The 13,599-nt window shown below is 38.7% G+C and overlaps 3 protein-coding genes and 1 long non-coding RNA gene across 9 annotated transcripts in view; 1 reads left to right on the top strand and 3 right to left on the bottom strand.

Moving 5' to 3' along the window:
- Positions 1 to 283: 283 nt before the first annotated feature.
- LOC105432345 (stAR-related lipid transfer protein 7, mitochondrial) lies at positions 284 to 3,658 on the bottom strand. 3 transcript variants are annotated; one of them, XM_011647117.3, is made up of 7 exons: positions 2,363 to 3,658; positions 2,127 to 2,281; positions 1,701 to 1,966; positions 1,505 to 1,632; positions 1,126 to 1,265; positions 747 to 1,046; positions 284 to 658 (listed from the first exon to the last, which is right to left on the bottom strand). In XM_011647117.3, exons 1-7 carry the CDS (start codon positions 2,779 to 2,781, stop codon positions 645 to 647), a joined length of 1,422 nt encoding a protein of 473 aa, XP_011645419.2. In that variant the 5' UTR covers positions 2,782 to 3,658; the 3' UTR covers positions 284 to 644. The 3 variants fall into 3 exon arrangements, with proteins under 3 accessions (XP_011645419.2, XP_011645418.2, XP_011645417.2); XM_011647116.3 differs by having other exon boundaries at positions 284 to 661; XM_011647115.3 differs by having other exon boundaries at positions 284 to 1,046; positions 2,363 to 3,657.
- Positions 3,659 to 3,771: 113 nt separating this feature from the next.
- On the top strand, positions 3,772 to 5,454 carry LOC148937986 (uncharacterized). Its single transcript, XR_016139587.1, has 2 exons — positions 3,772 to 5,022; positions 5,151 to 5,454. It is a non-coding gene; the product is annotated as an uncharacterized LOC148937986 (long non-coding RNA).
- A 3,139-nt stretch (positions 5,455 to 8,593) lies between these two features.
- On the bottom strand, positions 8,594 to 12,410 carry LOC112552981 (uncharacterized). Its single transcript, XM_025219679.2, has one exon. The coding sequence runs from the start codon at positions 12,408 to 12,410 to the stop codon at positions 11,976 to 11,978; it is 435 nt and encodes a 144-aa protein (XP_025075464.1). The 3' UTR covers positions 8,594 to 11,975.
- Positions 12,411 to 12,501: 91 nt separating this feature from the next.
- Positions 12,502 to 13,599, bottom strand: part of Chi (LIM domain-binding protein 2 Chi) — a 76,435-nt gene continuing 75,337 nt past the window's right edge. For 3 of the 4 annotated variants that reach the window (XM_089078352.1, XM_089078366.1, XM_089078359.1), the window contains exons 7-9: positions 13,380 to 13,504; positions 13,048 to 13,290; positions 12,502 to 12,641 (exon numbers count right to left, since the gene is read on the bottom strand). In XM_089078352.1, coding sequence (XP_088934478.1) covers positions 12,540 to 12,641; positions 13,048 to 13,290; positions 13,380 to 13,504 — 470 coding nt within the window. In that variant the 3' untranslated portion in view covers positions 12,502 to 12,539. Of the gene's footprint in view, positions 12,642 to 12,664; positions 12,989 to 13,047; positions 13,291 to 13,379; positions 13,505 to 13,599 lie in introns of those variants that run through there. The other variant, XM_089078370.1, reaches the window with a different exon arrangement.

Raw genomic sequence — 13,599 nt, forward strand, 5'->3', positions numbered from 1 at the left:
TAACTCTTTCAAGTGTTTATATGTTCTAAAAAACGATATTAATAAATATTTGAAAAAGTATACTATGAGAAAAAAACCGAGTTTCTTTGGTATAAATTCATGTTTGTAATATATATACATAAACATAAATAATATATAAATATATACAAATATATCTTTATGTATCTCATATCTATATCTGTATATATACATGTATAGATATAATGAAATCAATTTACTTTGTACAGACGTTTTATGTTATATAAATTATCAAATTGAACCAACTGTTAATACATTGTTTTCACAGTCTAAAACAGATTATTTTCTGTTTGCTCATATTCATTACTATTTACGATACATTTGTATTTCATAATATAAATTTTCAATGAACAAATGGATTGATGATAACGTACTTTATCAGTCTCACTTCTTGATTATTATTTTTGTTTCTCCTTTATATAAAAACAGAAAAATGGAAACTAGTTTGAGAAAACGATAACTGTAAATAGTTATGCCCTTTCATGCACTTTTATTCTTATAGTTTAAATTGAAACCACATATTATTTGTCCAATATATGTTAATAAAATGTCACTTGATCCACAGTATTAATCATCCACGAATCTGTTCTATAGCTTTATCGGCAGGTTATTGTTCTCTCCATATGTCACGTTAAAACATCTACTAGTTAAAAGTTATTTCATTAAATCCATTTGTCAAAAATCCAAAAAAGCAAATAATTTCGTAAGATAAAAATAATGTAATAAACCTTGCTCTTCTTTAGGTGTACTATTGGTGTCCTTATTTTCACTTTCCATTAAATTATTTTCTTGTACATCATGTGTTAGATCTAATTTGTTAGTATCTTTAATAGAATCGTCTTGTTGATCTTTGTCCTTCATTGATTTTTCATTAGTTTTTAACTTATCTTCTACGTCAACTTTGATTTCTTCTTTGGAAATATCTTTCTCAGATAACGTAAGATGATCAGGAACAATATTTTTCATCAGCTTATAGTTTTGGTAATCTTTTGAAGCCTGTCTCATACGAACTAGAAAATCTGGTAAACCTGACATAAATATTATTATTATTATTATTATTATAAATTCATTGAAAAAATCTTGTAATTTACTTTAATTGTAACAAACCTCTTAATGCTACCCATGCAGTGACAGCAGGCGGTACAGCAACACCAGGATCATCGAAATAAGTAAGTCCAAATTCAATGCCTGGCTCATGGAAATCTGTATAAGGTTTTATCACCATATATGACCAATATGTTTTGACCCTGTTACATACATTGCATTATTCATTAATCATTGACAAAAAACAAGTATTCATTTTTCATTTTAATATTTTAATATTTAATTCTGATATCTCAAATATTAATTATTAAATTAATTAAAGTAAATCGTTTTTGTAACAAAATATAATATTAAAAATCTAACTAACAATTTCATGTTTTTTTCATATTATAAAATTATAAATTAAAATGTTTCGAATATTATGTCGATGTCTTCTATATACCTATAAATTCCTCGTCTTTCTGGTACATTGGGATGTTCCGTCACTCGACTGACAATAACTATAAGTCCTGTTTCTTTATCTATTACCCATCGTCGTTGATAAACATAATCTCTATTAGAAAATAATTTCTACACAAATACAAATCAATGAATTATTAAGCAGAATATCCAAAAGTAGTATTTTATATTATACTTACAGGCCAGATCATCTCCCAATGGATAATATCAGTGCTACGATTAACAGATGATTCGGATTTTGGATCAGTCTCAATAATCTCTAACTCCTGAGCAGTAGGATCCCATTGTTTTCTATAATCCACATCGATTTGTACTTGCAAAAAATCTTCAGCAGTAACATCAGAGAATGAACCATACACTTTATAGGCAAATAATCCCCCTGAATCAGGCTCTATTTTCCTCCATATCAGCATATCTTGACGCTCAATGAAGGGCTGCCAGCTATCTGTTACATACATTTTGTATATTACATTAAATTAATCTTAAAATATAGATACAAAAATAGATGTGTGTGTGTATGTATGTGTGTACACATATTCTAGATATTATGTAAGACCTATAATTATAAATATATAAGACAAGTAATTATTAGAAGAGAAACCTACGATCCTCATTAGAAACAGCAGAAGGCTGAACTTCATTGCATTTACAATATTTTATATCAGGCTGGACAGTGTCGATAATAATTCGTAAATGACACTTTACACAGACTACTGTAGAGTCACGTAATCTATAAATTCCTTCAATCTCCTGATTATATCTACAAGACAAAATATTAAAAAAGAACATACATATAAAAATACATATAATTTATTTCTATACAAATACTCTTGATAACTACCTATTAATCTCTTCATCACTTATTCTATCACGATCCCAATTGTACATGCTCACACCAGCTGCACTAATCAGAAAGTTTTTGGCATTCTTAGCGAGTCTCAGCCTCCAAAGCCGCATGAACTCCCTTAATGCTACCTCATCCCATATTCTCGTGTAGAGATGGAATATCTGTATGTGCCTCCTGACCCGTTGGGCCGCCACAAACTCAAACTGCCGCTTGCAAGCCTGGGCCACCTGTGTGCCCTGCTCCCGGAACCACGAACTTATTTTCTTGCGGTAGCTGCCGAGTTTGCCGCGAGTCTGCGTCCTTGAACCGCATTGTTGGAAAATGAGTGCTAATCTACTGCTGCCTCCGCCACCGCTACTACAACCACTGTTAAATCGTCGGAGAGCATGACCGGTCAGCTTCCACGTGTACATCGTTCACGGCTATATTACAAATTTCTCGCACGACAAAGCGCGATCGGTGTTCTTCCAGTCTCATCTACAGTCTCCCGCTCCGTTTACTGCGTAACTGCGTTCGTGCCGGTCACGGTCTTCTTCGTTCCTTCTTCTTCTTTCCTCGTCGCCGAATCAAATTTGGAATTTGGAGGAGTAACGTCCTCTCGACCGAGATCAGCACATAATTAATGGATCGTCGTAAGGCCGATCGTATGAAGAAATCACTGTCCGCGACACATAACCGCACGTACGTATATACATAACCATCGATCGCGGAAGCCGAGACTGGAACACCAGAGCAGAAGAGCAGTTGCGCGAGCATGTGCCGGCCGCGATCAGAGCGCGCGTGTCGCGGGGAACAGCCAATCGGCTCGCGGGATTCGAATTTTCAAGGACGGTCACCGCGAAAGTTCGCGTCAACTCCCTCCGATTTTTTTCTCGAAAGGAAACGATACTCGTTCACGGGAATTCACGTTTTTATTTATCGTCGCGACATCGAACACGAGCGAAAAGAATTCGACTTGTTTTTAAACGTGAATCGTTAAAGAACAATCACGTGACTTTGCGCGTCGTCTGACGTCACATGGTTCAATGTGGCGTCGCTGCGCGAGCGGCGATCGGTCTCATGGATCAACCATAGTTTTTCATGCGATTTTTTTTTTTTCTTTTACTGTTTTTCCTCGCAACGCGATGTAATGCTGTCGACAATCGGCGAAATAAATCTGATAAGTGATAATCAAGAGACGAAGATCAAGAGAGACGCGATTCATCCACGGGGATCGCGGGGAACGCGTCTCATACAGGACATTTTGTTCGAGAGAACATCCTTAGGAACATCATCTTATCTGTGGGAGATATCTTCTGGACGTCTTTACAACATCTCTTGAAGGTCTGTGCTGGATATTGTACGGGGTAGATCGAGGCATAGGCGACGCGATGCATGTGATTGGCACAGACGGAAACATTTCGGATATCGTTTTTTTATTAACGTTTTATCAGTTACAATTTTGATTACATACACATAATGTGGAGTCGTCTTTAAACACACGGCTGCTATGATACAAATGACGAGGATAAAAATTTTTTTGGAGTGCGTAAAAATGTGATTGGATGACAATTCTCGCTCTTTGCTTCTTTTATCTTCCTCCCTCTCCCATCCCCCTTCCAATCCTACTCGTCTCCCGCTTTATTTTTTTTTTCTTCCCTCCTTCGCTACTTCATTGGTCATGGCGATGGGCCAACCTTTGAACGTATATTAATATAATATACCGTGTTTCTCTGGCCCATGTCCACACTAGAGTACAAGGGTAGGTAGGTGGAGGGTTTGTGATATCCTTGAATCGCGCAATTAAATCGTCCCTAATTCGCTAATATTTTACACGCAACGGTCGGTGCGCGATCGTCGCTCGAGACTGGATTCTGGATTAACGATCCGATCGACCCGGCCAATCTCAGGACTGCGCGTTTCTCGCACCGAGACCACAGAGAGGCACCAGGAGACCTCGGCGCCCAAATTCAGAGGACAGTATTTACAGAGGGAATTTACGGAGCAACAGTCCGGGGGTCGGCAAACGTGTGTCCCGTCGCGGGGGATATTACGTTTGCACGGAACAGTTATACGTTCCTCGTCTCTTGCTCGTCCACATCTCGTTCATAAAAACAAAACTGATTTAAAAGATGTCTGAGGAATATCCGAGAAGCCAAGATATCTTTTAGATTCTCGTGCAACTCAAAGAAATGCAGAGAGAAGGGGAGAGAGAGAGAGAGAGAGAGAAAGAGAGAGAGAGAGAGAGAGAGAGAGAGAGAGAGAGATATGCACCGACAGCCTTGATTAATTAATTCTTTAATCATGACTGGTGCAAATAGAAAATGTAATTTTCTATTTAAATTAATAATTGAATCAAATAAAAGTTAGCATTGTTCTGTACCGACAGAATTTTCGATTAAGCAGCCTCTGTGAATACTCTCTTCTTCGATTATAATTTTTTTTTAATACTAATTAAAAATGGAATCGTAATGATTATTGAGAGAACATATGTAAAATGTTCAAGGGTGTTCACTCTGAGGTAAAATCGTTTCTTGTTCTTACGCGCGATTAAAGTTTGAATTGTGCTTACAGCCGGACGTGTATGATTCAGATGCAAGGACGAAGTGAAACTTCGGGGAAATGCCAGGATGCAATGACGCGAGAAAAGGTCCTCTGAATTTGGAACATTAACGGTAGGTTGCCTTCGCATATGTACGTCGTGCAGCGACGAGTGGCACGTCTTCTCCTTTCTTTCTTTTTTCGCCATTATGACACATGACTGACGATTTGTCAACAATTATTTGGAATATTATTTTTTTAGGTAAACAGCATCGGAGTGGACAACGGGATGAAATGATAACACTCTAGCCTACAAAAAAATCTTTTTTCCGATGTTGGATCGAGATTAGGTATTTGCACGCGCACGCGAATAGATTTTTAGATACTAAAGTATCTTGAATTTATAAATTTATATAACAAATCAGAATTTCAAAAACAAGTTAAGTAAAATTTTTAAGACAAAATAAAAGCATAAATTGTATACAAAAAATGCATATATTGCATATTTTAGTATATATTTAGTCACATTTAGTTGTATAAGTCATATAAATGAAAAGTATATAAGATTTTCAGCATGTAAAGATCTATATAAAATCTATACCATCAAGAGCATAAAAAATTTTTTGTAGACTAGTGTAATCGATCTAGGATCGCGCGGCGTGATACACGATCTCCGTAACGCTAATCTAGTTCTCCTGAGACACGATCGGTGAGTGTGATATGCAATTTGATTCGTAGAGAATTTAAAATCCTGCGTAAATCGCGTAATAACTGAAGCTTTCATTCAGAGAGCGGTGCAAACCACTCGCTTTACGATGAGACGATCTTTCCAAGTGTACGAACAATTACAAACTTGGCGAAGATTTATCTAACAATAGTACTGGATATCGAGTATTCTCAATATTTGTACTCATTTTGCCTTTTCTATATAAAAATGAAAACATTCGCGAGGAGTCTCCGAAGTCAATGCGATTATTTTGAATATTGAAAGGTTTAAACAGTTCGATCGACTCAGTTCAGTTATTCGACTACTAAATGCTAAAATGAGGAATTCTGACTCTGCGAAGATTAGTCCTACGACATGGAAATTTGCTCGATGTAGAATCAAATCGGCGAAATAAAAAAACGGCTAATAATGATCACGGTAGTTATTCGGCTGCTCAGTCCAAAAGTCGCGAATAATTTTGAATACTTTTCTTCTTCTTAAGCCTCCTCCTCTTCTTAAACCAAAACATACTCGAGATTTTTCCGACCTAGAAACCGAATTATTGTGTGATGAAGATTTCTGTACGCGAAATTCATACACGCATAATCATTTTTAATTACATCTTCGGATAATTCTAATGAAATGTGATGAAAAAGTACTTAGAACAAAAACGACAATCCTATTTAAAATAGAGAAAGAAATAACTAGTGGAAATTTTTAGCCTCGAAATTGTTCTGTGGTCTTCCCTTTCAATTTTCTGACAAAATACCAATCATTCCACCGTAGATCACGTATCATTAATCAAGCACCGATTCAAAGGGGGTGAACGAGTCAATTAAATGAACAGAGTACTCGCGGCACTCGCAAACGCTAGATGAATAGTACGTTTATTAACAGACTATCAAATATTAATCGTGAATTACAATGACATCGCGGTAATACGACAAATGTCATTCGTGCTAAATCTTGTTGAATAGAAATTAAGCTAATCGAGCGCTTGCTGTTTATCAGCCAGTGGCTTCGTGAATCGCGCGCGATATGCACGATCGCAAAAGGTTTAATTGAACGTTATCGTTTTAGTACATTTAATGATGCAGCTTACCACGAGAATCCGATGCAAATATATTCAATTTCCCCGCTGCGTGTAATTATTTGACATGAACGCGAAACTTCCGTCCGTTGGATAAAAGAAAGACACAAGGCTTAATAAATGTCGATCGATTTTACTGATAAAATTTATATCAAAATTACATCAAATTAAAATTAATTTTAAAAACATGATTTAAAAAAATTTTAATTTTTGTTAATTCGATTTCTATTAATTGAAAAGGATTTCATGATTTTCAATAACTACGTTAAAAAAACATACAAATTTATTCTAAAATTCTATACTGAAAATAATAAATATGTGTGAGATAATAATCAATAATTATAAATATAATACAGATACATATAAAAGTAGTGAAATAAAAATTCTTAAAATATTAATCTTCCACAAGCGAATGCTTTATTCGAAATTGCGTTATTATGTAATGTGCAAATCAAAGATAATTTCAGCCAAAATAGATGGTAATAGAATGATTCATTATCGAAATTGCAACAGCCCTTTGAGTACTCGCGAGTGCTGAGAATCGCGCAACAAAGACTGTAATTAATGCAAATTTGCATTAATTAATTAAGAGTGATACGCGTATCAACGACCTTTTGGAATGTATTACGCGTGTCTTTCACCCTCATTATAAGCTATAGTCGCGTATTTCATGCGGAAACGAGAAGCACGACTTTAAAAGCAAGCGTGTTTAAATGTCATTCTGGCAATTTTCCTGCCATCGCCCACACGAGAAATCGTATTTATACCAACATTTGAGATATTCTTCTTCAACGGCTTCCACAAGAAGTCGTTTTCACATTTCGCGAATATATTTGAAAAAATATTAAAGAAAAAGGAAGAAAGAAGTGATATGAAATCAAGAAAAGTCGCATTTTTCGCAGCTTAATGCTTAATTCCGAATACTCCGATGTAATGATCACTCTAATATGACCAATACTTTCGCTGAATTCGCTGAGAATCCGCAGTCCATCCCTGCTTCGCGTAATTTAACACTCGTATGTGTATATTATCACATACGGCGATAAACGAGAGCTTCAGATGTTCTTTGAACGAATTTTTTTCTCGTTTCAGAATTCTTATTCAAAGTTAAAATCATTTTTGGCTACAGACGCGGCCGAATTTGTGCGTGTGTGATATACCTCATTTAGCATCGTGGCTGTTCTGAATTCTGTTTCGAAGTGCATCGCCAATTATTCGAACGGAGCAGCTAAGATTTGCTTGATCCTTCAATCGAAATACACACTCCGAAGACAAAATTTACGCGGATGTTTAAAAAAAAAAAAAAAGAATATCTAAAATAAAAAAATATGTAAACGTTATTTACTCAATATCTATCAGTTTGTTCCAATGTTCGAGGACCAATCTCAGAGTCAGCTAGCTAATTCGGCGCGCTTAACCGCTAATTAAGTGGTTCCTTCCTAAAGCGGAGATAAAGATACCGCGATTAAAGTTAGTAATCATCGGCGAAACTGTTCAACGGTACGCCTCACGACTGTTCCTTCCCTGTGAATGTGACTAGTTTGACACTGCGGAATGTTCGAAGATTTGCGCGTCGCAGCGAGGCGACGTTAATCGCGCCTCACAAAAGCGTTACAGATCGGAACGAAGATCGTCGGGAATAACATGTCCTTTCCTTATATGGAGGGCGAGTCGTGCCGCTCGAGGCTGGGCGATGCACTTTCTCCCGGCAAGGATTTTAAGTTTCCATACGTTCGCCGCCTCTCCGCGCGACTTCGCCGCAACGTTACGTCGTGCTCACTTCGTACTTTCGACTTCGTCGCGCGGATCGGCCTGCTACTTTCGAGTTTCGGCCCTAGGCCCGTGGGGCGTATTATAATTTCCGGCTTTTCGTGTGTGCTTCGCTAACAATTAAAAATTTGTTCGCCTATTACTTATCATTTCGTGTATTTTTTTGTCGTTTAAATTCAATTCACATTATTAGGGTATAATAATTAATTAATTAATTAATTAATTAATTATAATAGTGTCATTATAATTCGTAATAATATACAACATTTGTCAATAGATCATTTATGCTAAAACCCACTGCATGCTCGTGTCGAAATCACTCGCGTTCTCTCTCACGCTCTCCCGCGCATGCACGCATTATACGTGCGTGCGTACACCGGACATGCATACACATGCGCTCTCTCCTCCTCTTTCTCTCTTTTTCACTCACACACACTCTCTCTCTCTCTCTCTCTCTCTCTCTCTCTCTCTCTCTACACGCTTAAATGTATTTCACGAAGTACACCTTCCACCTACTTTCGCACACTCTCACGCCGTGGGACTGTACTGGCTTCACGCGTGGCTTATCTAACTAATTCTTGATTTAAGTGTGATTTCGGGGTATATGTGAATGTGTTATGCGTGTGCGCGTATAACTGCGTGCACGTCGACACGCGTGCGTGTCGCCCCTTTTTTTCTCTTTCCTTTAAGATTACAAGCGACTCGTCTCTCTCGTTCTCGGTGTACATTCTCATATGTAAGCTATACATACGTGTGTAGCCTACTTTGTTGCGATAAAAAGGAAAGGAAAGATATAAAATCAATGTGCGGCAATATCTTTTCGTTAGAAATCGAAGAAATAACGAGAAAACGTTTGCAGATGACGTTTTCCTCTCGGGGAGAGGGAAAGAGAGAAAGATTGCGCAAATCGTACTCTGGTATTGCGTGCATACGTGTTGTGTGTACATGTATACGCGTATGAGAGACAATGATCTTTGTACATATTTTAAAATGTATTCCCGCGCGATATCGACATGTCGAAGATGCTCTCGCCTGGGGAAGATGCAGAGTTCACGGACGTGACGAAATGCCGACGTTTATATGCATAAATCGCCATTGCTATCACTCTCCTACTATTCCCTCAATAAAATCCAATGAACGGATAACTTTGATCCATTCGCTCGTAGATTCCCGAGAGTGATTCGATTCAAGAATCTCGCAGCAAAATGTTTGTTCCCCATTCTTTGGATTACAGTCAAACAAATAGCAACAGAATGAAATGTACAGAATTCAAATTTGAGCTTTACAGAATAAAGGGAACCAAAAGTTAAAAACTTTCTCTGTGACTCTGCGATGGATCCGTTCTGATCGATTAATAATAATAATGTGGAAACAGTGCGCGCAAGTGTCACGACATCGACGCGGAATATTTGCAAGAGTAGAACGGTTCGTGACACGTGAATTGCTTATGCGTTCGTGCATTCTGTGTATGTTATACGCGAGGAGCTTGTATTCCAAAATCGAAGCAGAGCTCGTACCTACGTCGTGCTCGAATGATAACGTTGATCATGCGGAAAGAATATCAATAAATCGCAGTTCGTGTGATGTACAATAATTAAAACTAAAGCGATGTTCCCCTTTCTTACATTTCGACGCATGTGTAACTTCGAATCTCGTCATTGCAAATGCTCTCCTTCCGACAGACGCATAATATATAAAAATATATAAATCGTCTATAAATTAATATCAAGATCCTATTAATATTTTAGACTTTTTTAAAATTGGAATAAATTATCTGTAATGATGAGGCACCGCGCAAAGACAAATCATTCGAAGATCTGAGGGGCACACTAATTGTCAGAAGATATTAATAAGAATGATTTTAATAAAGAGTGTATCTTTAAAAATCTTATAAAAATTATCTGATCGCTAAAAGAGGGGAACATAATGAATCACAATAATATAAAATATAGGAACATATGCGACGCATATAAACAAAATGAGGAACATATATATAATGTTTGAACATAATACGCAAGGAACTTTATTCAAAGATTTACGTGAATATATCATACGTGTTCTTGTGTGCCTTCGTTTGACATATATCGTATAATGTATCGAATAAAATGATAAAATGATAAGATGATAATGATCCTATTGTCGCCGTCAAAAGAATCTCGTTAAAAATGAAAACACAATCGGATTAGTGTGAACGTAAATCATTCACTTAAATATGTAAAATAAAAGGTCATATACATCGTAAGACGTGGGTACGTGCTATGCTACGTGTCGTACCGCAATGTATTCTAAACATAAAAAGGCTTGTTTATACAAATATTAAAAACACTTTAACAATTTTTTTCTTGCACTGTGGGAATTAATTCCGTGTTATCCCGGTTTTGAGAAAATTTTATACTTAAGTTATACATATCCGTATTGAACCTTTGGAACGAAGTCTCTCTTATATGTTAGTGCAAATTTTGCAGTAACATATAAGGTTCCACAGTTATTCTTATACTTTCCGTGGTTCATCAAATAATTATTATTATATATAGTAATAAGAAAGGATAAAAAAATTCTACAACGAGAGCTCTCGGGACAAACAACGAGGCTGTGCGTTGGCGTTCGGTCGGTTCCCGTGCTTAAAAATCTTCGAGTCGAAGGTGACTCTATCTCCCTTTCTCTCCCTCACTCTTTCTCTATCTTCATTTACTCGCATCCTTTCATATTCATTTTCTCTTTCTCTTTCTCTCTCTTTCTTTCTTCCATGTATGCCGGATACTGTCACACCATGCACTCTGCCTAACTTGCACACTGACGTTTGCACAAATACTTACGATATAGCTCTTACAATATTTTTATATATATTCATTTATTCTATTAATTATATCAATACTGTTGACGGATAGAGATTCATTCACAGTCGCACCAGAGCGGATAATCGTCTCTGATACGCGTGGCGTTAACATCCCTTTTTCTCGCTTCTTCGTTTTCATTTGCAAGCGATTTTCACCGCCCAGTCACATTATTTCACCTTTCATATTTAACATAATTTTTGACATAAAGTTTTTATCACACTCTAAAACACTCCTATATCCCGAAGATCACCGTCCGTCTATCCGCACGGTGTTCCGATGCGATATAGTGATCCACGAATGAACGGGTGCAATGGTCGCTTCTATTTTTTATATGCTTCTATCATCCAGTTTTTCCGCGACCTTCCCGTATCTTCGTGGTGAACTCGGAAACACCGCGCCACCTCCCCTTCGTTCGAGAATTAGAAAAACTTTAAAAACTCGAGCAGATACCGCCGCACATTGTTCGTCCTCGACAGTATCTTCATCCTCGACAGCATCGCAGCATCAACGACGTCAGCGGGTTGTACAACAATTTGACGCGAAATTTATCTATCGATGAATCAGAACACTTTTGCATCGGCACAAACACATCTCTCGCTCACATCGAGTTCTATTGTTTCCTTGTCCGATTCTTTCATTTTTCCGCGCAAATGACGTTCCTCTATTACGTTCTGCTAAGTGTAATCATTTGTGACCACGCTGCGCGAAGAAATACTCTATCTGCTGAAGACAGAGCAGTTGCTGCACCAGGCTCTGTAGCGGGTCCTGGCCCGGCTGGAGTTGGCCTTGCTGCTGCCCTTGAAGCCCCTGCGGCTGCATCAAGCCTCCACCAGTAGACTGAGCAGACGTAGGCGGCAGCATCGTGGTGCCCGATCCTGACTGCTCGGCCAATAACTGTCGTTGCAGCTGTTGCGCCTGATAATGAGCCATCGCCATCAATTCCGAGGACTCCATGCCCATTGAAGCGGCGGCAGCGGCGGCGGCGGCGGCGGCGGCGGCCACGTGACCCAACTGCGGATGCTGCTCCGGATGATGATGGCCTGGTGCTGCTGTTGGCAAGCCGGGCTGGCAGGCTAGCGCCGGAAGCATACCGACATGCGACGATAACCTGCCAGTCATAGAGCCGGCCGCAGAGGCCAAATAGGCGGCGGCAGTGGGGAGGCTAGGATTCTCGCCCCGCTAGGGAGCCACGTTCTTGGGCCTGCGCCCCCGTCGCCCCCTGGTGGGGGGGCGCGGGGACTCCTGGCCTCACTGGCTCACCGCGGGGCTCTTCTTGTCTTGCTGCTGTTGACTGGCGTCCTGCGTCCCCTGAACACCTGCGGCTGCGCCCGCTTGACCACCCTGGACTCCCTGCAGCAGCACACATATATGTATGTGTGCATGCATCAGACCAAAGCACATCACAGCATGATCAAAGCACACCATAACGTGATGTGCTTTAATCTCATGCACGTTATGATGTGCTCTGACTAATATCTTGAAATTAATATATTTTTTCTTCTTAAACTTATTTTTCTTTAATTTTCTCGAGATCAATATCTTTAGCATAGATTTCTTCACAAATCATATAATTACATCGATTTTGAAATTCAGAAGTGATTGTTTCAATGATTAAATCACTTATTTTGATCAGAATTATTTTGATGTGGAATTGATTCTCTGATAAGACTTGAAACTTGTGTATTTATCCATTTTATCTGCGAATAGAAAGAAAATATTTTTTAAGTTTTTCATTTCATTGCGAAAAAATGATTACCTGACTGCCAGGACCTCCCTGTGGTGGACCAGGGCCACGATCTGGAGGCCAAGAATTACCCGGTGTCGGTTCCGAATGGAACTGATGAGGATGCGGTGGTGGTCCGCCGGTCGCATCGTGACTGTGAGGATCTAGATTATTTGCGGCATCGTACTGCGTATTTTCCAACCTTGTTATTAAACGTTCGTCTTCATCTCCAAATTCGCCACCCATTAAAGAAGGTTCACCCACGACCATCACGTCCTAGATTAAAATAAAGAAATATTGAATTAGCTGCTTCTTGACATTACATAATCGACATAATTGATTGAGAAAATTAAGCGAGAATTTACCTGTGATGCTAGAGAAAAATTTGGCCCTGGTGAGCGCTTTTTGCTGGGCGCGGGAGGTGCGTTGTTGCCCGGTCCCGATGTGCTACCCTTTCGCTTTCTTCTTTTGCTAGCCGGCCGCTGAGATTCTGGAAAAAAACGGACTCGTAAGTACGACATTGCGCGCATTCGTTGGCCACGTTTGGCCACGTGTGTAGCTACACACTGATAAACTTAAGAGCAC

The sequence above is a fragment of the Pogonomyrmex barbatus genome, unplaced genomic scaffold, assembly GCF_055798465.1.
Source record: "Pogonomyrmex barbatus isolate J1 unplaced genomic scaffold, ASM5579846v1 scaffold1, whole genome shotgun sequence".
NCBI classification, from domain to species: Eukaryota; Metazoa; Arthropoda; class Insecta; order Hymenoptera; family Formicidae; genus Pogonomyrmex; species Pogonomyrmex barbatus.